Below are 23,895 nucleotides of genomic sequence, written 5' to 3'. Positions count from 1 at the left end.
GAAAAAATAAAATGCCGCCGTGTATTAATAATTTTAAGTGAAGGGATAACTAATAAATGTTGATCAATAGACCTCAGTAATCTGGTTGGGGTATAGGGAATCAATGATTTGTAGATGAAAGCTGGAGTTTTATACAACAGAGATTTAAAGGTAAGTAGGCACATGCATTAGGATCACTATAGAGCAATCTGGGCAGGCAGATGGGGGCATTCCTCCGATCGCTCTCATCTGCATATTTCAGTTTGGAGAATCCATCGGACCTGCCCGGATTGGACATGGATTGTCCCGATCGGGCAGGTTCGTGAATCTAGCCCTAAGGGGAAAATTCTATAAACGGTGTCCCGATTGTAGATGTCCTACCGCTGTCTAACCAGCCAATCGGGACACACGTTTAAAAAAACAACAACACCCCAAGGAGGGTCGCCTACTCCTGTAAAATCTGGACCCATAGGCCCGCTCCCATGCCCGCCCAAATCCACCAGCCCCGCCCCATTACACCCAAGTCACGCACTGTTCTGCCCCAGCTTCGCCAACTCATCCTGTTCTCGTCCTCGGGACCGCGTCGGGAGAGCATCTGCGCATGCACGGATGCAACATGATGACATCATGCACATGTGTGGCACTTGCACAGATGCCCTCACAACGTGGTTCTGAAGTGGAAGCTTTCCAAAATCCAAAGTGCTGGGTTTTAAAAAGCCGTCCGGATGCCCCGACATGCCTTCTAAAACAAGGACATGTCCGGGTAAATCCTGACATCTGGTAACCCTATTCTGGGATGCTGTGTGCAGTTCTTGCTCAGGCCAAACAGCCCAAGTATTTGTGTTATTTTAATGTAATCCGCGTACTCATAGGATAGCAGTGTGGTGGACTTGCGGAGCGTTAAACGTTTGAAATAAATAACTTTTGTTCGTTTAGAAGATTTATAAAATGCTTCCCTAACAATTGTCCAAAGCAGTGTATATAAAAACAGGCAACAATGAGAGACAGAGAAGGGAAACTGGAAGAGGTGATTGGGGCTTAGGGCCCTACTGTTCACAGTAGCCAAAGTCTGACCTGTTCAAGCTCCAGCAAACGATGCTGGCTCAGTCCTGTGATCTTTGTTGAAGACGCAGGTTACAGGGGCACAGAGTTTTCATGAGAGTGAGCTGGGGTGGGGGGTGGGGGGGGGGTTTACATGGAATGAATAAAAAATAAATTGAGAAATTGAGGGGAACAGGAAATGTGAGGGTGGTGAAGAGACAGAGAAAATAAGTCCTACTTGAATAAGAAATTCAGAATATATTAAAATACACGATCCATAAGAACTGCCCTGGCCTAATATCCTGTTTCCACTGGTGGTGGGTTCCAGTCACGAGAACCTGATAGAATCCCCAAAAGGTAGTAAGATTCCAAGCAGCAGTGGCTTTCCCCAGATTTGCCTTAATAGCAGTTTATGCCACATCCTCTGTCCCCCCCAGTTCCACAGCTTATGCATTAAGTGAAAAATAAAATTAAAAAAAAAAATCTCTGTTTTCAGTTTCCTACTTTGTAACATCATAGTGTGTCCCGTAGTCTTGGTGCTATCGAAGGCCAGCCTGTTACCTCAGGTGGAACATGCTGTGTCCTGCCATGCAGATGGGGGTTCAGTTCTTGGACTGGGTCTCTGCTCCCAGGCCCACGAGGGGTGCTTGAAAGAAAGCACTTGCAACAGCCAGGGAATGAAAACCTGACTCAGGGCCAGACGCACCAGGTTGGGAGTGAGTTACATTTTCCTAGCGACACTCGGCACAAATAGCATGCGCATTATATGCACACGATTGTGCAGAGTAGCACGGTGAAAAGGGGAGGAACTGTGCCTGTGTACAGTGGTGTCGAAGGGGTGAGCGGCGCCTGGGAAGGTGGTGCCCCTCTCCCGCCCTCTTCCCTGCCCCCCCCCACCATGCGTGCGCGCCCCTTCCCTGTACCTTTTTATCAATGGACCAACAGTCACGAACTTGCTTCTTGCGCTCTCTCTGACGTCGATTCCTAGGCACGGGTCCTGGAAGTGACATCAGAGAGGGTGCCGCAGTCGATGCAAGCAGCATGCTTGTGGCTGCTCGTGCCAAAGATAAAAAGTTACGGGGGAAGGGAAGGGCGCGTGTGTGGCAGGGGGAGGGGTGGGAAGGGAAGGGCAGAGCACAGGAAGGGTGCCAGGACCCCGAGGAAGACTGTGCCCAGGGCGGACCACCCCCCAGACCACCCCTTACCCTGCGCACAGTAGTTGAGTGGTAGGCACTGCTCTTTTGCGCAGGCCCAGTACAATGCATAGCTGTATCAAAATGTGTGTCAAGCTAGTATTCTTTAAGGATGCTCCAGGCAGAGAACCCTTTACAGAATTCTAGTTTCATGCAAGGACTTAACTTTGGGCGCCATTTATTGAATCTAGGCCTTAGGGTGATTGGCAGAATGAGACAATATTAATCTTAATAGAATCCTATTCCTCAATTATTTGCCGTTCAGTCACAAAGTTATTAGCTGCCTGATGAATTTTGAAAGAAATATTTTCATATTTAGGGGCCCTTTTATCAAACGGTGGCAAAAAGTGGCCATAGCATATGCCTAGATGAGTCATTCCCATGTGCTAAGGCCACTTTTAGCATATGGTCAAAATGGCTACTACTTCTATTTTTCAAACTAATATCCATGCACTAATTTTCCCATTAGTGCACGGAATTGCTGTCAGCAGCCGCTTTAAACGCGGCTGCTGATTATGTGTCAGTCACGCAATGGCGCCGTTTAGAGAATTGTGGCTCCAGCAAAGATAGGCACCATAAATGTAGCCATGCCTGTACAGGCTTTAGGCGCTGGTAGGCACCTCTTGAGGCGAGATTCCTGTGCCGTTTTAGGTGCCAGTAGGTGCTTTGAATTTACCCCTTAAGTTGTGTTTCATATGGCGTTTCCCTCTTAACTTAGATGCCGGATGAGCGACTACCAATGCCTAAGTTAAGGTGCCGTTTAGAGAATTTGCCCCTATGTGTAAATAGGCTTACAAATGCAACCATTGTAGTGGTTTTGGAAAAGGCGTTACTTACATATATTACTGCAGAATGCACAGATTTGAAAAGAGCCCTGGGTGCAGTTAATGCCAGAGAAGTATAAGTGTATTTACTATTTTACAACTACTCATTTACTTCCAAAAATGAAAATATTATCATTTGTATCGTATGGAATCACACAACTATCAGCTAACTACTCATTTGGACCTGGGGTTTGGAAAAATGATCTGGTGGTGGTGGTGGTGGTAGTGGGGGAAGGTTATGGGGCTCTTAATAAAAAAAATAAAGACATCCTGGCAGCCAAGATGTCCAGGTAGACCAGTGGTTCCCAAACCTGTCCTGGGGGACCCCCAGCCAGTCAGGTTTTCAAGATATCCCTAATGAATATGCATGAGAGAGATTTGCATACCTGTCACTTCCATTATATGCAAATATCTCTCATGCATACTCATTAGGGATATCTTGAAAACCTGACTGGCTAGGGGTCCTCCAGGACAGGTTTGGGAACCACTGAAGTAGACGATTAAAAAAAAAAAAAATTGGACGGCCAGTGGTTTTGAAAATGAATGTTTCTCCACCTTCGAATTTGAATGTTTTGCAGGAAACATTCAAGTTGGGCTTAGATGTCCCTTTTGAAAATGGCCCTCCACATGTCTAAATCTCAAGGGGGGTTCAAAAAAATCTCTCTGGATCCAAAAATACGAAGCAAAAAAAAAAAAAAAAAAAAAAGACGGCATTTTAATGTAGTTCCATACACAAAGCCCCGCATGATGCATTTTTTTGTACATTTTATATTGTAAAGTTCCCACTGTACAGTCTGATAAATGGTGTATTTTTCCTGTAACTTTATAGGTCTCTGTGTGTGTCTTCTTATCTCTCACATATTCAGTGTTTTCTGCATTGCTTATCGTGCTCTGATAGCATAAGAGAAGATACAACCTCATATTAAAGAAGTGATGAATTCTCCCAGATTCTTGACAAAATAATGACATGTATGGTATTTCCGATAACATTAGTGAAAACTGAGTTTATTTTTGGTAAACAGAAATTCTGTTTGTGGGCAGCTTTGCTACATATTTCTTAAGGGGGATAATTACACATGCATCTTTTATATCTGAGATGCTTTTTCCCCAGGCCAAGATCATAGTTGACATGATTCATATTCATATGATTCTTTTATGAATCTGCTTATAAAATGTAACTCAGACTTCAAATAAATTAGCAAGCTGAAAGGTGCAAATTAGACATTTAAGTCAACAGAAAAGGGCAACACAGTAAATACTTCATCTCTTATTTTTATATTTCATTGCCTATTATTCAAAGACCCATGGGTAGTAGCATTTCAACAATTTCCAACATCTTCAGTTCCAAAGTCATTAATAATCCTTGAAGTATTAAGTGAACAGGATCAGTATGCAGTCATATATTCCACTGAAATTATTCTTGAAGTCAATTAGAAACACAAATAATTGTCTTAAAGTTTAGAAGAGAAATATTTAATGTCCATATGGTTCTATGATGCTGCCTCTAAAGGTTGTGGCAGGCATTTTGTGAAGGCAGCTAATATGGCCAGGAGGAATCAGGGATTGAATGGAAATAGAAAATCTTTTTTTTTTTTTTGTGCATACCGGCTGATAATCGGCCAGTTTCTACATATCTGTCTTATATGGGCCTTGGTTGAATATCAGCCAGAACCTGCCTAAACTCTGGCAACCACAACAATCTCAATTAGGCCCGGATACTCAGTGTCAGTGCCTGGACAGAGCCCGGCACTGAATAACCAGACCTAATTCTGCCTACGTCTGTCAGCATTTTAAAAAAATGCCGGCCTAACTTCTGCGGGCTGAATATCAGCTGGTTATTAACATTCCCTATTACATCATTACATTGACTGAAAACTTTCAGATTGTGTTACTTTTGGAGCTCTTTTCTTATTCCAGGCATCCCTAATAATTTATCCTGCAAATCAATTACATCGTAACATTTCTAGAAAAGTAATACACAGAGGGAGGCTAATGTAATGCTGATTTTTAAAAAGGGTTCAATAGGTGATCTGGGAAAATACAGGCCGATAAGCCTGACTTCAGTTCCAGGCAAGATACTGGAAACCATTATAAAGAATAAAGTTATGAAACACATAGACAAACATAGTATAATGGGTCAGAGTCAGTGTGGGCTCAGTCAAGGGAATTCTTGTCTTACCAATTTGCTGCATTTCTTTGAAGATGTGAGGAAGAGATAATGGTTTCTGCGGATGGGCAGACTGGATGGGCCATTTGGCCTTTATCTGCCATCAACTACCTAGACCTAGATGAACTACCTAGATCAGTTCTCACTACTACATGAAACCCAGTCTGGCTTCAGACCTTTGTTTAGTACTGAGACGGTGATTGCAGCGATCCTAGAATACCTACGTAACTTATTCAGCAAGGGCCATAAAGCCTTAGTCATGCAATTTGACATGAGCTCGGCCTTCGACTTGGTGGATCACGAAAAGTTACTACAATGCCTAGACGCAATCGGCATTGGAGGCGAGGTGCTGGACTGGTTCCGAGGATTCCTTACAACCCGCACCTATCAAGTTCGCTTCAATTGCAATCTCTCTAAAATCTGGACAAACCCATCAGGCGTGCCACAGGGGTCCCCACTATCCCCACTACTCTTCAACGTTTATATAGCTTCACTAGGCACGCAGCTGACCCAGCGAGGCATAAAAGTATTTAGTTATGCAGACGACTTCACAATCATTATCCCGTTTATTTCATCTCCCTCTGAAATCACCCCCACAGCAACTGAAGCGCTAAACACGATGGAACAATGGACCTCAGAGTTCAAATTGAAGCTCAATCCGGATAAAACTAAACTCTTTATAGCCTCGCCACACGCACATAAAACGACAAAATCACTACACATAAACAATCTCAACTACCCCATTCAACCAATGATGAAGATCCTAGGAGTAGTACTAGACCAAGGTCTAACCATGAAAGACCATATAGACTCCCTAATCAAAAGAGAGTTTTTCACTCTCTGGAAACTTAGGTCCATCAAGGCGTACTTCCACACTTCAGCTTTCAGAATTCTAGTACAATCCCTAATACTAAGCCATCTGGATTACTGCAACATCACCCATCTGACAATCACCCAGAAGCAAATGCATAGACTACAACTGATACAAAATACAGCAGTCAGGATGATTTTCGGGCTGAAGAAGTCCGACCACATAACCCCTTCCTACAAACTCCTACACTGGCTGCCGATGGGGGCACGCACGAAGTTCAAGCTAGGATGTCTCTGCTTCAAGGTATTAAATGGACTAGCCCCCAAATACATTACAGACCTCTTCTCATTCCCAACCAACAGACATGAAAGAAAAACACACCTGAAATTTGTCTCCACTCCGGCCAGAGGGTGCAAATATAAGAAATACCATCAACAACTGCTATCGTACCAAGCAGCCACATGGGGTAAAGAATTAGAAAAACTAATTGCACACACAAACAACTATGGAGAATTTAGGAAACACCTAAAAACCTACCTGTTCTTAAAATACCTAGATAACGAACCAGGACATCAACCCTTGTAACACCATCACAAACCTGAACTTGTAAACTGCTAACCCTAACCCCTAATCACCAACTACGATCACTCCATTCAATTCATGGAATATTTCTACTTCTCTGTAAGCAGCATGGCACTTCTTGGCCTTGCAGCCCACAAACTGTTGTTACTACTATTAATGTTGATACTATCAGATGTACACAGCAATACTCCTTAATTCGTTGTATGTACAGCTTCTATTTATTGTATTTACAGTTTCCCTTTATTGTTAACCGCCTAGAAGTCGCAAGATTGTTGGCGGTATATAAGAATAAAGTTATTATTATTATTATTATTATCAAGTTTCTATGTGGTTGATGAACTTTTGGTCTGTCCCAGTTTGGCAACTCTTCAAAATGTTATTTTGAAAATGCGATAGTGAAACAGCACCCCACAATAGCAGCACTTTAGATAGAAGAATCATGCTCACCATAGAGGGAACAGTGGGGTCAGGTGTCCAGGCCAGTTCTGCAACTTCTCACTCCTATCTACCTGTCCTATTAACATTATAGTTCCCTTTCCTTCTCCTTGTACAAAAATGTAAACTGCTATGAAAACTAGCCTGAAGGGCAGGGTATCAAATTCAAATAAATTTGAAACTTGTTTTGCCTTAAGTATTTCAGAGTATACAGGAGGAATGATTTTTAAAAACACACTTTCAACTTTCTGATAAATTTTCAATTTTAATTATAACTTAACATAATGGACTGCCTTTTTTCCAGACAGGTATGTTATGTATGGCAACCACAGGGACAGCTGGGTCCATGGTGCTATAGACCCCAGCAGCGGGGCTGCTGTGATGCTGGAAATCACGAGAATCGTAGGCAAAATGTTGAAGGAAAGTAAGTGGTTTCTGTTCTGTGGGATAAGTGGGGTTACAGCAGGAAGTGAGTTCAAATCCTGCTCTGCTGCAGGCTTTGTGTGACCTTGAGGGAAAATGACTTCAGCTCTCTGTGGAACAATATACAACCTTTTACTGAAGCTATATTGAAGGAGGGAAGATTTTAGACAGCTTCTGTAAGTGTATAAATCACTATCTACCCATTTCAGTGGCTCTGAAAACTGTAACCTTTATCGTCTTAAGCTTCATTTTCAAATTCCCAGCTCTGCCGTTGACTCTCCATGCTTAAACATGGGGCTGAATAAATTTGAAGTTAGTCTTCAAAGGGATCTATCTTGTTGCGTAAAGATTTACTTGACTAGATGATTGGATCCAGGCTTAGTCCCAATGAAACTCTATATGTTTCTACTATATTTATATTTTGGATGTGTTAGGACCCCTTTTACAAAGCTGCAGTAGCAGCAAATGTGATGCAGCCCATAGGAATTGACCCTCCCCCCCCACACACACACACATTCTATGAGCGTCTGAGCTGTTACCATTACGGCCGGTGCTAAAACTGTAGTACGGTTTTGTAAAAGGGTAGGGGGGTGGAGGGGGGGGGGTAAATCAGCTGTATCACATTTGCTGTGTAGGAGTCACTACCATAGCTTTATAAAAGGGGTCCTTAGAATTTCATCAACATTTTCCAACAATGAGCAGCGTGGAGTGGCATAATAAAAAAAAGTCTAAGTCTGTTTTGGACCTCTCGCTAGTCGCCCAAAGTCAGAAACGTCCAGAGTCCATTCTCGATAAATAAGCCCAAAATATATATATATTTTTTCAAGAATCGTCTACTTGTATGTCCAGCCATTTCATCATCCAGACCATTAAGTTGTCTATCTTTATACCTCATTCATGTCCAAAAAATTGTCCATGTCAAAAACATCTAGAAAAAGACCTTTTGGACATGGGAGGGACCAACAAAGTGATGGACTGGACATTCAGACATGGCAACATAGTAGTGGGGCACCTTACAGGGCACTGCTGTGAACGTCACAAAAAGGGTGCCACATAAACATCTCACCATAACTCCCTTATAGGTCATGGTTAGCCCCCCCCAAACACCCCCAAAACCTACTATACCCATCTGTCTACCACCCCAATAGCCCTTATGGCTGCAGGTGGCACCTATATGGCAGTACAGTAATGTTTGGGGAGTGCACATGTTTTGGGGTGTGCACATTTCACCATGAATGCAGTAGTTAAAGAGTCTTACAGGCCTGGGCCCTCCTCTCTATGGTTCACTAGCCCCCCCCCCCCCCCGAATATACAAGACACCTCTGTGCAGCTCTACTAGGCTTTCCTATGCTAGGTGCTGATGTTCTGGAGGCAGGTATGTACTTTTTTATTCTGATTTTTGTGGTGGTGGTGGGGTCAGTGTGTGGGTCTTTACTTTGTCCCTACAGTGGTTATCTGGTCACTTTTGATACCTTCTGGGCACTTATACCTGTTTTTTTAAATTGCCTAAGTCACAACGTATACGTAAGTTCCGTCTAGGAAGTCTCATTGAACTTTCAATTATCACTGTGGGACAACTAAGTCTAGGTCAGCCCACATCCCGCCTTAACCAATCCTTCAAAAATGCCCCTTTTCACTCTGGGCGTCCAGCAGCACTGAAAAGGCCTAAGCTGCTTCTAGATACGTCTAAAACCCGTTTTGGTTATCGGCACTTGGACGACCTGTCTTTTTGATCGTCCAAGTGTCTATTTAGGCGGGTTTTTAGAAGTATTTTCATTTTGCTTATGTGCCTCATAATGTGCGTGCAAACAGTTATCCATTATGATGCAACTACACTAACATTTTGTTTGCCCAAGTAATTCATAAAGGTTGTAGTAAATAAGATGAGAGCAAGAACACTGTTGTATGCAATTATGTTTTTCAACTACAAACTTTAGTTTTATTAATTTATTGTGCTACTTTTATTTTGGCTTTTTTTACTTTAATGGGGCACGTACTGAAATCTTACACAATGGGGTATATACATTAAACTGTGAAAACAAATTACATTGAAATCTGCCTGTGGCAGATGGGCAAGTAGTGCCTACAGAAGAGCAAAAGACTAAAATTGGCATAATACTCTGTGCTGGATCCTTGAGTTTAGGTATCATGCAGAGCTAGTACATTAAGGCTTCAGGGTGTAGGAAGGACATCTGTCATTACCATGCTGTTCCTTTCCAGACAAGGAGTTATAGTGAGGATACAGCTTGGAAGAGAACTCTTCCAGGTCTTGGCCAGATTGTTAGTAGTTTATATTGGTGGGTAATGAGTGTGTGTGTGGGGTGGGGTGGGGTGGGGGAGGGATAATTTGTAGAATATGATATTATTAGCAATTATTATATATTATCAAGAAATGTATAGCTTAAAGCAAATTTTAATTTTTTCTTTGTCACATTTATGTCTTCATTTTTTTTATAAGCTCCAATATTTTACCTGTTTTCTCTCTGTTCATTTGCAAATAGCAATTTATAAGAAGGCCATGCAGATGTCCAGCTAGCATGGATGTCAACTAATCATGAGATGGAAGCAAAAGCCTCATGGATGATTACAGGTGGGTCAAAGAGCTGTACAGGAATAGGGAGTTAGAATGTCATGGGGATGGAAAAATTGCCATAGGATTCCTGTAGGAGTGTTGTCAAATGGTTTGGTGATTCCAGAATGAGGCTTGGAATGCACTGAGAGAGGCAACTGGAGCACTAGAATGAAGCTTGGAATGTATGAAGAGAGGCAGTTGGAGTGGCAGAATGAGGCTTGGAATTCCCAGAGAAGCAGCCGGAACCCAGACTGGACGTTGGAACACCCATTGGTTGAATAGTGAATATCAACCCCAAAACATATGGGAGGATGTTGGGGTTGAGATGAAACAGAGGGCTGTGAAAAAGTAAATAACAGTGTCAACTCTTGCGGGTATGGATAGGGATAGAGGAGATTAATTGTGGGGATGGGTAGGGATGAAATGGATCTTAGCAGGTACTGGTAAGCATGGGTTGGATTCCACTGGAGATAGGCAGGGATGGGTGAAATTTCTGTGCCCATGCAATTCACTAACCTTCTGCCCAATCCAATCCAATCTGCACATGCAAATGAGGGGAAATGGCATGCAAAGTAGGAAGGCAGCAATTCACTAAAGAAGGAACGCCGATTGGGCTGGCTGATCCAAAAAGAAGCGACTGCTGAGGACCAGTCAGTCACGTCCTTGCCGACTGTCCTGCTATCTGCCACCCTGAAATCCCAGCCCTGCAATCCCAGTATCAAAAAATAAAACCAACCAAAATAAAACATTTAAAACACATCTGCTATCTGCTGACTCTCCTGCTCTCTGCCGCCCTTTCCCTATAGTGCGAGCCCGTGGTTTTAACCCGCAGGTTAAAAGCATGTTTTGTTCCTGGCTGCAGCGTATTCTGTTCCATATGAGGTGACCTCTTTTCCTAAAGCCAGGGACTAATGCTCTCTCCCTCCCCATCACCCTTCCAGCTCTGTGTCCGTGCAGCTCCTAAATTGAATTAGGACTCAAAGCCATAATGCTGGTACGTTTTGAGAAAGGTGCTTGAGCTTCCCGAGTTGGTGGATTTGAACTTTTCCATCAGCACCTTAAAATTCAGTTTCACCATCCTCTTTTATTGCCTTTTACGTATGCTATCCAGCACTGGGGATAAGACAGATGGACAGAAGCATGTTCTGTTCCATTAATAAAGCCCCCCTCTCTTCCTTCCTTGTTTTGACCAAACTTGTGTGGAGAGCAAGCGCATGTGTAGACCATCTACAGGCAAAGAAGATGGTCTGCGCATGCATCAGGATTGCTCTGCAGGATCACTCTGGGGTCGCTGTGGGGCGTGCCTCTGATTGCATTAATTTGCATGAGGAGGCGTAGTGAATCAGTCACCTGGGAAGGGGATCGGATAGGTGAGTTTAGTGAATCTAGCCCTTTGTTTATTGATATTTCTGGATTATAGACCATAGAAGTCTGCCCAGTAATGTGTTTAGGTTCCAACTACTAGAGTTGCCGTCAAAGCTCACTTCAGCCCATCCTAAGCCATATACAGGACACAAACCATTCGAGTCTGCCCAGTACCGGTCTTAGTTCTTCAAATTATACCCTTCATTTTCTGATTAGAGATCCTCTGTGCTGACCCCACACTCTTTTGAATTCAGTCACTGTTTTCTTCTTCACCACCTTCCTCGTGAGGACATTCCAGGAATCTACCACTTCTCTCATTTCAGAGCTTCCTTTCAAATGAAAGAGACTTGACTCATGCGCATTTATGCTACATAGGTATTTAAACATCTCTATCATATCTCCCTTTTCCTCCAAAGTATACATATTGAGATCTTTAAGTCTGTCCCCATACATCTTATGACGAAGACCATGCACCATTTTAGTAGCCTTGCTCTGGACCGACTCTATCCTTTTTTATATCTTTTTGAAGGTGTGGTCTCTAGAATTGTACACAGAGTCTTATACAGGGATATCAGCACCTCCTTTTTCCTACTGGCAATACCTCTTCCTATGCACCCTAGCATCCTGTCACCTTTTCAACCTGTTTGGCCATATTAAGATCATCACATACAATTACACCCAAGTTCCACTCTTCTGTTGTGTACATAAGTTCTTCACCCCCTAAACTGTACCATTCCTTCAGGTTTCTGCAGCCCAAATGCATGACCTTGCATTTCTTAGCATTAAATTTTAGCTGCCAAATTTCAGACAATTCTTCAAGCTTTGCTAAGTCTTTCTTCATGTTATTCACCCCATTCAGGAGTGTCTACTGTATTACAGATTTTGGTGTCATCCGCAAAGAGGCAAATCTTACTGACAGCCCTTCAGCAATATCGCTTATAAAAATGTTAAAAAGAACAAGCCCCAGAACAGAATCCTGAGGCACACCACTGGTAGCATCCCTTTCCTCAGAGCAATTTTTATTGATCACTACCCTCTGTCATCTTCCACTCAACTAGTTCTTGACCAAGCCTGTCACTTTGGGGCCCACCCCGAGAGCACTCAGTTTATTTATTAGATGTCTGTGTAGAACACTGTCAAAGGCTTTGCTGAAATCTAAATACAGTGGAACCTTCGTTTACGAGCATAATTCGTTCCAGAAGCATGCTCGTAAACCAAATTGCTCGTATATCAAAGCAAGTTTCCCCATAGGAAGTAAGGGAAACTGCTTTGATTGGCTCCACCTCCTCCTCCACTCCCCCACGAGGCTACCGGCGCTGCTCCATTCTCCCCCCCTTGAGGAATCTGACGCTGTTCCAAACCCCTCCCCGCGATCCAGCTTTCCCCCCCTGCGAACCGACATCCCCCTCCCCGCTCACATTGCCCCCTCTCCACCGCGATCCTACTTTCCCTCCTCCCGAGCAGTCAATGACACCCTTTACCCGACTTGGCACCAGTGCCGGTGCCCGAAGATCCTCCCTCTTCTGGCGCGGCTGGGAGGTGCGTCGGAGATCCTCCTTCTTCTGGTCTGAGCTGGACTGGCTTTGAGCATTTGCGCATGCTCAATGCCTTCTGGTCTCACTCTCTCCGAGATTGAGAGTGAGACCAGAAGGCTTTGAGCATGCGCAAATGCTCAAAGCCAGTCCAGCCCAGCCCAGACCAGAAGAAGGAGGATCTCCGACGCACCGCCCAGCCCAGGCTGCGCCAGAAGAGGGGTGATCTTAGGGCACCGGCACTGGTGCCAAGTCGGGTAAAGGGTGTCATTGACTGCTCGGGCGGGGGAAGTAGGATCGCGGTGGAGGGGGGGGGCAACATGAGTGGGGGGGATGCCGGATCGCTGGGGGGGATGCTGGATCGCGGGGGGGGGGGGCGCTCGTACAGCGAGGCAAGCTCGGTTTACGAGGCACCAAATTTGCGAATGTTTTGCTCGTCTTGCAAAACACTCGCAAACTGGTGCACTCGTAAACCGAGGTACCACTGTACATCACATCTAGCGCACTCCCTCTATCCAATTCTCTGGTCATCTAGTCAAAGAAATATGAAATTCTAAATATAAGAACATAAGGATAGCCTTAATGGGTCAGACCAATGGTCCATCTAGCCCAGCATCCCATCTTCACTGAGATCAATCCAAGTCACAAGTACCTGGCAAAAACCAAAATAGTAGCAGCATTCCACGCCACCAATCCAGGGCAAGCAGTGGCCTCTCCCATGTCTATCTCAAAAGCAGACTATGGATTTTTTCTCCAGGAACTTGTCCAAACTTTTTTTTAAAAAAACAGCTACATTAACAGCTCTTACCACATCCTCTGGCTACACATTTCAGAGCTCTGTAATGCATTGCCAGAGGTTGTGGTAAAAGCGGATAACGTAGCTGGTTTTAAGAAAGGTTTGGACAAGTTCCTGGAGGAAAAGCCCATAGTCTGTTATTGAGAAAGATATGGGGGAAGCCACTGCTTGACCTGGATTGATAGCATGGAATATTGCTACACCTTGGGTTTTGGCCAGGCACTAGTGACCTGGATTGACCACCGTGAGAATGGGCTACTGGGCTTGATGGACCTTTGGTCTGACCCAGTAAGGCTATTCTTATGTTCTTAACTATTCTCTGAGTAAAAAAAATATTTCCTCCTATTGGTTTTAAAAGTATTTCCCTGTAACTTCATTGAGTATCCCCTAGTCTTTGTAATTTTTGATGGAGTGAAAACTCCACTCAGGATTTTGTAGACTTCAGTCATATCTCCCTTTAGCCATCTCTTTTTCAAGCTGAAGAGGCCTAACCTCTTTAGTCTTTCCTCATACGAGAGGAGTTCCATCCCCTTTATCATATTGGTCACTCTTCTTTGAACCTTTTCTAGTGCTGCTATATCTTTTTTGAGATAAGGAGACTAGAACTGAACGCAATACTAAAGGTGATGTTGCATCATTGAGCGATACAGAGGCACCATAACATTCTTAATCTTGTTTTCCATCACTTTTCTAATAATTCCTAGCATCTTATTTGCATTCTCGGCCACCGCCGCATATTGTGCGGAAGGTTTCAGCGTATTGTCCACGATGATGCTCAGATCTTTTTCTTGAGTGCTGACCCCCAAGGTGGACTCTAGGATCCAGTAACTATGATTTGGATTAGTAGTGTTCTTTCTCCCAGAGCTGTGTCCCAGGAAACGCAGCACCTCAGGAGATGGCCCCTCCCAGCTAAGAACTTGCTCCTAGTTAAAGACATTGCAAGATGCACTAAAGTCAGCGATTGTTGCTAAACCTTTTTTCATAGCTTTAGCGACGATCGCTTTTATCGACCTGATGCACAAAATGCCTACTGAGTGTTTTCCCCCTCGATCGCCCATTTTCCGGTCCAGCCATGCAAATTAGCTAAAATCCCAAGCAAAGTAGACAAGTGATTGATGCACTAACATTGCTTGGCTATTCCCAAAAATGTTTAAAAGGGGGGGGGGGGGGGGGGGGTTAGTGACTGGATAAAGCAACTGGTCTAGACCTGACGGTAATTGTGTTCACTACTCTAAACCAGTGCCGGTAAAAGGTTTAATCCTCACAAGATAATTGTTGCCTTTCTTCAGCTCTAATGAGTTAACACTAGAAGTAATTGTTACCACTGTGAATCCTTTGAAAAGTGACAAAAGTTGAAACATTGTTACTTTAACTGCCACATTGCTTTACTGGAACAGGTATACATTTTTGCATTTTACAAAAAGCAATACTATAAGGGAGGGGAAGGAGGGACAGGTATATATGATTAAAACAAGGTTACAGGATGTGGTCCTGTAATAATATATAAATTATAAGAGGTCCTGTCATCTGACCCTCTGTAATTATGAAGCGCCTGCCCTCTATTTAGATATGTGTTTGGAGAGAATATATTGGATACATATTTAAGTTAAAATTTTTTTTAACTTAAGTGTTACTTCTTAGAAGAAGAAGCTTTTTCAGCTCTGTGTCAAGGATTTAAGAATATTGAAAAAGCTTTTTGACCATCCGCATTTACCCCATGGTTCTTGAAAATATCTCTGTCCTTTTGAAGGTAATTGTGTTACCGACAGATCTGCCTGTTTTGTTTTTTCATTTTTTTCAATGGCACAGATATTTTGCATGTGTTACACAAGCAAAATATCTGTCCCATAAAAAAAAGAGAAAAAAATCCCCCACCGCTGATGACGGCCCTCCACGATAACCCCTGACAAAATGCAGCACGAGAGAAAATCTTCCCCCCTGTGCCAGGTACCCACAAGCCACTGTCCCCTTGAACCCCCCCCAAAAAAGCAGGATGGATGCCCACTCCCTCTTGCCACTGGATGCCCCCCCATCCTCCCCCATACCTTTCTAAAAAGTTGGAAGCAGGAAGCCCTCTCTGAGGCTCCTGCTTCAGGTTGCCAGGCCTAAATGACGGGCCTTTCCCTCCCTGGTGTGTCATGTGATGCATGGGGAGGGGCCAAAGGCCCTGGTTGGTTCAGGAAAAGCTAAAGCAGCTAGGGCTCTTCAGCCTGGAGAAGAGACGGCTCAGGAGTGATATGATAGAGGTATATAAATTCTGAGTGGAACAGGTAGAATTCATAGGTAAGAGACAGTTTTACCCAACATGAATTCATGATGTGCTATAAGAAGACCCTCATGGTTCAGCTATGATAGTAAAACATGGATACATGTTGGGTGAAACCGTCTCCAATCTATCAATTCTGAAGCGCTAAAGATAAGTTAATTAGTTTCTAAATATATTTAACAGATTGAAAACAAATGCATGAACATTAAAAATCGGACCTTCCTAATATGCCCTGATATTACATTTACCCAGTCAATATCGGAGTAATTGAAATCATCCATTAATACTGTTACCCAGTTTGTTAGCCAAGCTGTATCTGCTGTACACTACCTTGGGGTTATCTCTTCATAAATGTGGTGGTGGGGGTAGGGGGTGTCAATATTCAAAGTGGCACTAAGAGGCCAACCTGAAACTGGCAGGAATGGGGAATTATGGAGCAGAGTTTGGAAGTGCTGGCAGTTATTTGGGTGTCGGAGATATGTAGTGCTGATGTCCACAGATACAGCTGCATAAAAAGCAGGCCTATCTCTACCTGGTTAGCTATTCGGGCACTAGCACTAGGTGCCCACATAACTTCCTGGTAGTGATCTGAGATCCTCTGGGGTTTTCCTCCCACCTAACTCCCCCTGAAGACTATTCCCATCCCTCATGCTCCCTCCTGACTTCTGCCCATAATATTTGGGCACTCCATGCTGATCCCTTCACCCTCTCGACCCCACCCAAAACATTTGGGCCTCTCCATGCCAATCCCTCCCCCCCCCCCCGTCTTCCTCCCTCTCCTAAAAAGTATTGCTGTGTGAACTAGGACCTTCTACCCTCCCACAACCTCCATAGGCTCCCTCTGGGCCTACCTTTAAATCCCTGGTGGTCCAAGGTGTCACTGGGGCAAGAGCAATCCCTACTCAGTCCTACTCAAAATGCATACTACCACTGGCCAGATTTTGACCTGGTGGTTAATAAATCCCAATAAATCAATCAACCAATCAATTTTATAATATTAAAGGATTTCAGAAAAGTTCTGGGAGATCCTCCAATAGGAGACAGGAATGATTTTGTGGGACTACAAAAGGGCAGATGTCCCTTTTCATAGATGGAAATAGCGAGGTACTGAAAATTACAAATGCATTACTAATAGGGACACATTAAATGAAATTATACTGAAGTAGGATGCTGGATCCATCAAGGCTTAACCAAAGGGAGAATATGCAGACAAATCTGATGGTTTCCTTTAGATCTGAAAATCGAGATTAAGGACATACACTAGAGAGGGTATACTGGGATTTCAACATTTCATTCTGTCTCTCACAGTAGATTTATATATACAGAGCAGCCTGTGGGTAGACTGCAAGGTGGTAGACAGGATTAGAAACTTGTTGAGTGACAGGCAACAGAGGGTACTAGTAAATGGAATTCAATTTGAGGAAAGAAAGGTGATTAGCAGAGTGCCTTAAGGAGCTGTTTAGGTGCCACTTCTGTTTAAATCCTATGTGACTGATGTTGCAGAGGGGTCAGATGGAATAATTTACGTTTTAGTCTATGTGACTAAGATCAGCAACCAAGTGGAGGCCCCTGAGAAAGTAAACAGTGTGAAAAGTGATCTGAGATAAATAGTTTTGGGTTTTTTTTTTTTTTGCGTTCAGTCACTACTCAACCTATCTTGCTAGTTAATATGCACTGGGGAGTAAGATATTGAAGAGCAGTATTAAAAACCAGGTGCAGGGCTACTGGATTTGTATTTCTTACATGCTGCACTTATTAAACATAGTTTGAAACCTTCCCCCCCCCCCTCAACAAACAGGTGCAAATGGGTGTGAACATTACTTACGGTACATAGAATTTTAAAAACATGTGCCACACTTTTACTTTGAAAATTAGTGCAAATTTCCAGGTAAAAACTACCTGAGGATCTTGCAGTTGTGCAAAAGTCCATAAGCCATTATTGAGACGGCTTGGGGATAACCACTGCTTATTCCTAGGATAAGCAGAATATATATAAATAAAACAAAATATCTCTCTCTGTCTTTCACCTAGCTCACCCCTCCCTTTTTCTGTGAGACTGCCATTGAAATGCTTTCGTGTTTCACTCGTATACTGATACTATATTTGTCAACATTTGATTATTTATGAAGGGCTACCCTTGAAAGCTAATTTTAAAAAAATGCAGTTAGTCCAATTTAAAAAAGTACCAACTTACCTCCTTTATGTTTTGTTTTATTTCTATATGCTGCTGCCTCTGCACCCAGAAATTGTGAGATCAAATCCCAGTGCTGCTCCTTGTGACCCTGGGCAAGTCACTCAATCCTCCAGTGCCCACCGCTTTGAATGTAAGCCTTGAAATGCCAAAGCCACAAAAAGGTGGTATACAAGTCCCCATTCCCTTCCCGTATTTTACCTTTAAAGTGGACTAACACGTCTACCACACCATTTTATTCCAGAACATGGAATGCTCTCCTCCCTGGCAGCCGCGATCAGCTCAGCGGCCCCTATTCGAAACTTATACCTGATTTGACTTGGTCTAAGTCAAAATGTATAAGCTTCAACTAGGTGATCTCCTGGACCTAGATCTTTGGTTATATTTGCAGTATGACTAAGTCTAGGTCGGCTCACCTCCCGTCCTTTTCCCTCCTCTAAAAATGTCTCTTCGCTTTAGGCGTTCAGAGGCAGGATAAAGGCCTAAGCTGGTTTTAGATGTAGGCCACTTTTTGAATGTTGTTTTTTTTTATTATTATGAGCCCCATATTGTTGATATGCATCAAAGTGGAACCAGACCAACCTGTCCAACTTTAACTATAGCAATTCAATAACAAAACCTCCATGTAATATTCTTAAATAAACTATTGACAACATAAAGTGAAAACATAAATTACAGCACTTATCTTAGAAAATCCCAAAGGAGCGCCCGTTTCACCAGTGGTTTCTTCAGAAAAAAAAAAATCAAAGGCTGTGTATAGGTAATAGCACTGATGTCAACAACTTTCTGTGAAAATGAAATAAAAATTATTGATAAAAAAGCTTTCATTGGGTCTTACATTATAATCAGAGGCTAGATTTTCTATTGGGATTTTCTAAGATAAGTGCTGTAATTTATGTTTTCACTTTATGCCTTCAATAGTATATTTAAGAAGATTACAAGGAGGTTTTGTTATTGAATTGCTATAGTTAAGGTTGGTCAAGTTGGTCTGGTTCCACTTTATGGTGCATATCAACAATATACAGTGGAACCTTGGTTTGCGAGCATAATTAATTCCAGAAGCATGCTCGTAAACCAAATTACTCATGTATCAAAGCGAGTTTCCCCATAGGAAGTAAGGGAAACTCGCTTGATTGGTTCCCTCCCCCTGGCCACCGCCGCTTCTCACTTCCACCCCACCCCACCCCATCCCAAAAAGACCCCCCCACCCTCGAGGCCAATGGCGCGCTTCCACCCCACTCCTGAGAACTGGCATCACCCCCCCGCCCATAAGTCGAGCCCCCCCCCAGAACCGGCATCGCCCCCCCACCCATGAACTCCCCCCCCGAGAACCAGTATCGCCCACCTGTCCAAACCCAAACCCTTACCCTGATCTGGCACCGGCACACAGCCCACAGGAAATGCCGGTGCCTGAAGATCCTGCCTCTTGCCGCTGGGCTGGGTCTTGCGCATCTGCGCTTGCTCAAGGCCTCCTGGCTCTAGCTCTCTCCGAGATTCTCAGGGAGAGCAGGAGCCAGAAGGCCTTGAGCATGCGCAGATGCTCAAGGCCCAGCCCAGCAGCAAGAGGCAGGATCTTCATGCCCCGGCACCGGCATGTCTTGTGGGTTGGTGCTGGGTGCTTGTGCCAGATCGGGGTAAGGGTTTGGGTTTTGGCGGGCGGGTGATTCTGGTTCTCAGGGGGAGGGGTATTCAAGGGCAGGAGGCGATGCCGGTTCTCGGTGGGGGGCTCATGGGCGAGGGGACAATGCTGGTTCTCGGGGGAGGGGCTCAAAAATCAAGTCAATGCTCGGTTTGCGAGACACGATTTGCTTGAGTGTTTTGTTTGTCTTGCAAAACACTCGCAAACCGCATTACTCGCAAACTGAGGTTTGACTGTACCTTTAAGTGGATTCCATTTTTCCCAATTATTTTGGTCTGTCCAGAAAAAGAAAGTTGAATTGAGATATCCAGGTTTTACTTCCATTACTTTAAATGGAACCCTCCTCCACCTTCACCCCAGATGAGAACCAGCCAGCATGGTTTCTGTAAAGGAAGATCTTGCCAAATGAACCTACTGCACTTCTTCGAGGGGATAAACGAAGAATTGGACAAAGGTGACCCCATAGACATCATATATCTGGACTTCCAAAAAGCCTTTGACAAGGTACCCCATGAGCGCCTGCTAAGAAAACTGTGGAACCACGGAGTGGAAGGGGACGTGCACAGATGAATCTGTAATTGGCTGGCGGACAGGAAGCAGAGGGTAGGAGTAAAGGGACACTACTTTGAATGGGAAGCAGTTACGAGCGGTGTCCCACAGGGGTCAGTGCTGGGACTACTGCTGTTCAATATATTCATTAATGACCTGGAAGTAGGGACGAAGTGCGAAGTTATAAAATTTGCGGATGACACAAAACTCTCCAGCGGGGTTAGAACTGTTGAGGAATGTAAAGAACTACAAAGGGACCTAAACAAACTGAGTGAATGGGCAAATAAATGGCAAATGTGCTTCAATGTAGAGAAATGCAAAGTCTTGTACATAGGGAAAGGAAACCCGATGAACAACTACAAGATGGGGGGAATGGTATTGGGGAAAAGCAACCTAGAAAGGGACTTGGGAGTTGTGGTGGACCAAACAATGAAGCCGGGGGCACAATGCGCAGCAGCCTCCAAGAAGGCGAACAAAATGTTGGGCATTATCAAAAAAGGAATCACTACCAAAACCAAAGAAGTTATCCCGCTGCTATATCGGGCAATGGTGCGCCTGCATCTGGAATACTGCGTTCAATACTGGTCACCGTACCTTAAGAAGGATATGGCAACACTCGAGAGAGTCCAGAGAAGAGCAACAAAAATGATAAGGGGCTTGGAAAACCTTCCATATGCTGAGAGGCTGGAGAAACTGGGGCTCTTTTCCCTGGAAAAATGGAGACTTAGAGGGGACATGATAGAAACTTACAAGATCATAAAGGGTATAGAGAAGGTAGAGAGGGACAGATTCTTCAGACTGGTGGGGGAAACAAGAACAAGAGGGCACTCAAGAAAATTGAAGGAAGACAGATTCAGAACGAATGCTAGGAAATTCTTCTTCACACAGAGGGTGGTGAATACCTGGAATGCGCTTCCAGAGGAGGTTGTAGAGCAGAGTACGATTTTGGTTTCAAAAAGGGGTTGGACAAGTTCCTGAAGGAAAAGGGTATTGAAGGGTATAGTTAGAGGGGTACTACACAGGACAAAATGTCTTAAATAAAGGATCACTTACAGGTCACTGACCTGGGGGGCCGCTGCGGGAGCGGACTGCTGGGCGCAATGGACCTGTGGTCTGACTCAGCAGAGGCGATGCTTATGTTCTTATGTTCTGTATCTGTCCTTCTTACTTCTATTGCTTCCAATGGAAGTAAAACTCAGATGTCTCAATCTGTCCTCCTTTTTCTTGAGCCATATGGTAACCCTAACTGCAACTGGAATGGGATTTGGCAGACTAGATCAGTGTTTGCAGTCTTTTCCTCAAGGCAGACCTATCCATTTCAATCTTTATGATTGCCACAGCGAACCTGCAAGAGATACATTTGCAAGAATATCAAAGTCTGGTGGTGGAACATCCAGCCAAGTGAATCCAGTATTTAGAACTCCTGATACAGACAGTTGACAAAACATGGCCATATTGTAATAGTACTAATATTGGGTCCTTGTGTTTTAATAACATTTGGGATTACCATATTGTTTGTACTGGTTTCTGTTGGTTGGGTGTTCCAACATCTGTATTCCTGTTGTTCTTGCACTTAAAAGTGTTTGTCTAGTCTCTTTTAACTGTATAATGAAATAAATTTGCATATTTGGAGAGCCCATTTACCTGAAGCATACTCACTATGAATATCCTGCAAACCTTATCAGAGTGCAACCATCTCTTGGAAGCACTTTAAGATGACTTCAGTGAGTTATTTGGGAGAGAAGATTCAAATTTTCCCAGATGTCTCACAATGGATACAGGAAAGGCGTATGACATTAATAACAATGCATCTAGAAGTTGTGATGTTAGTGCTGATTTCCAGTTTCATTTTCCATACAAATGTATTTGCATTTGTGTTATCATAGTCTATGTTTTTTCATAAGTAAAATTAGATTATACACTGAGCAAACCATACAACACAGAGTTCAGCTCATCTACCTAGGGTGGCACAATTTGGAGGATGCCACCAACATGGCAGTTATAGCATCTATAGAAGACTCATCTGGCTGATAGTGGGGCTTGAGCAACCACACTTGTTCATGGACTGTGTAAGGTTCTGCCCCCAGTGAAACAGGAAGACCAGAGGAAGAAGAATCTAGCTGGCCTTGAGTATGCTCAAGACCCCATGAATCTGTTGTGGTGGTAGGAAAAGGAAGGAAGCTGTTGAACATTTCACTGGGAGGAGAGGAGAGAGACGCTGAGCTCCTTGGAGAGGGATGGTAGGGAAGGACAGAGATTCTGGGCACCATAGGGGTAAGCAATGCTGGCCAAAATCCCTTGAGCCAGCTCTGGACACTGATCATTTTATGTGTTTCATCACCTTTATGGAAGAATCATTCTTTCGTTTTCTCTGTTCTACTGTACTGGTATTGTTTGTGGAATTGCTTATGCTCCCCTGATTTGCACATAAACAGTAAGAAATGTTTTCCAGAGTCACCTGTTCCTCCACTCTAACAGCACTGATTTTGCAATGAAAGACAGAAGGAATGAATTGCTGGGGAAAGTGATGCTTGCACTTACCGTGGCTGTTACATCTTGATGTTTCCACCAGCCTGTTGTTCTGATCGTAGCATGCCATCGCCTGGTAGCGATACCCCTGCCCACATTCCTTGATATCTCCTTGGACTTTCATGCCCAACAATATTTCAACCTTGCCTTCAGGTAAAATGCAGTCAGACCAGTTCCCCACTGGCTGAGCACTGTATTTGTCACAAGGACAGAACTGGGTCTCAATCAAAGGATACAACTGGGAATTTCTGCATTTGTCCTTCTTTTTACTTTTCCCTGGGTTAGAAAAACAAGAGATTATATTAGTAGCCTATAATATGCCAGACTGCTATCATTAACCTAATCACTTTTGTATTCAAATGATGTCCAAAAGCACTTTATTTCAGATTATCAGCTACCAAGGCAGTCTAAGTTTTTTTCTATCTTTCTTTTGTTTTTTTTGGTTAACTGAATTGAAATGTCATAATTTAGTTAAAAGTAACTATGTATATTTCCTGTGTTGGAATGACTTGCTCTGGTGGGCTTTAATTCTCATGGCAACATTGGGTTTACCTATCTGTATATTATATTATATTATATATCATCATTAGGTGATGGCATACTTTCCTCATTTATCAATATTTGTGTTTATACAAGAGTATAATAATAATAATAATAATAATTTTAATATTTTTTTTTAATGGATCCTTAAATTCCTGGATTGTTCTTTTATTTCTTTCATTGTCTTTCTTATTTGAATGTAGATGACACTTGTTCTCTTTGATATACCCATGATTCAGTGTTGTACCTTTTTTATCACTGTTGATTGAAATCAATAAAAATATTGAGCATGAAAAAATACATCTCAAGTGCTTGTATCAATGCAGCAGACGTGAAGCATGATTTTGCACATTGTGTCTAAATGGGAATTGGAGATTCCAGGTTGGGATGTGCACAATCTCCTCCACGTTTTGTACGTGCTTGCTGAATGTGGACCTTTTTGTAAAATACTTAAAAGGGAT

At 43.3% G+C, this 23,895-nt stretch overlaps 1 protein-coding gene across 1 annotated transcript in view; it reads right to left on the bottom strand.

Moving 5' to 3' along the window:
- Positions 1–23,895, bottom strand: part of THSD7A (thrombospondin type 1 domain containing 7A) — a 763,222-nt gene that overhangs the window by 81,695 nt on the left and 657,632 nt on the right. Inside the window, exon 16 of the mRNA XM_033931006.1 lies at positions 22,907–23,170. Within this exon, the coding sequence (XP_033786897.1) occupies positions 22,907–23,170 (264 nt within the window). The remainder of the gene's footprint in view (positions 1–22,906; positions 23,171–23,895) is intronic.

This window comes from Geotrypetes seraphini, chromosome 2, assembly GCF_902459505.1.
Source record: "Geotrypetes seraphini chromosome 2, aGeoSer1.1, whole genome shotgun sequence".
Classification (NCBI taxonomy): domain Eukaryota; kingdom Metazoa; phylum Chordata; class Amphibia; order Gymnophiona; family Dermophiidae; genus Geotrypetes; species Geotrypetes seraphini.
The sequence above is the reverse complement of the archived record's forward strand: the minus strand, read 5'-3'. Positions and strand labels throughout refer to the sequence as shown.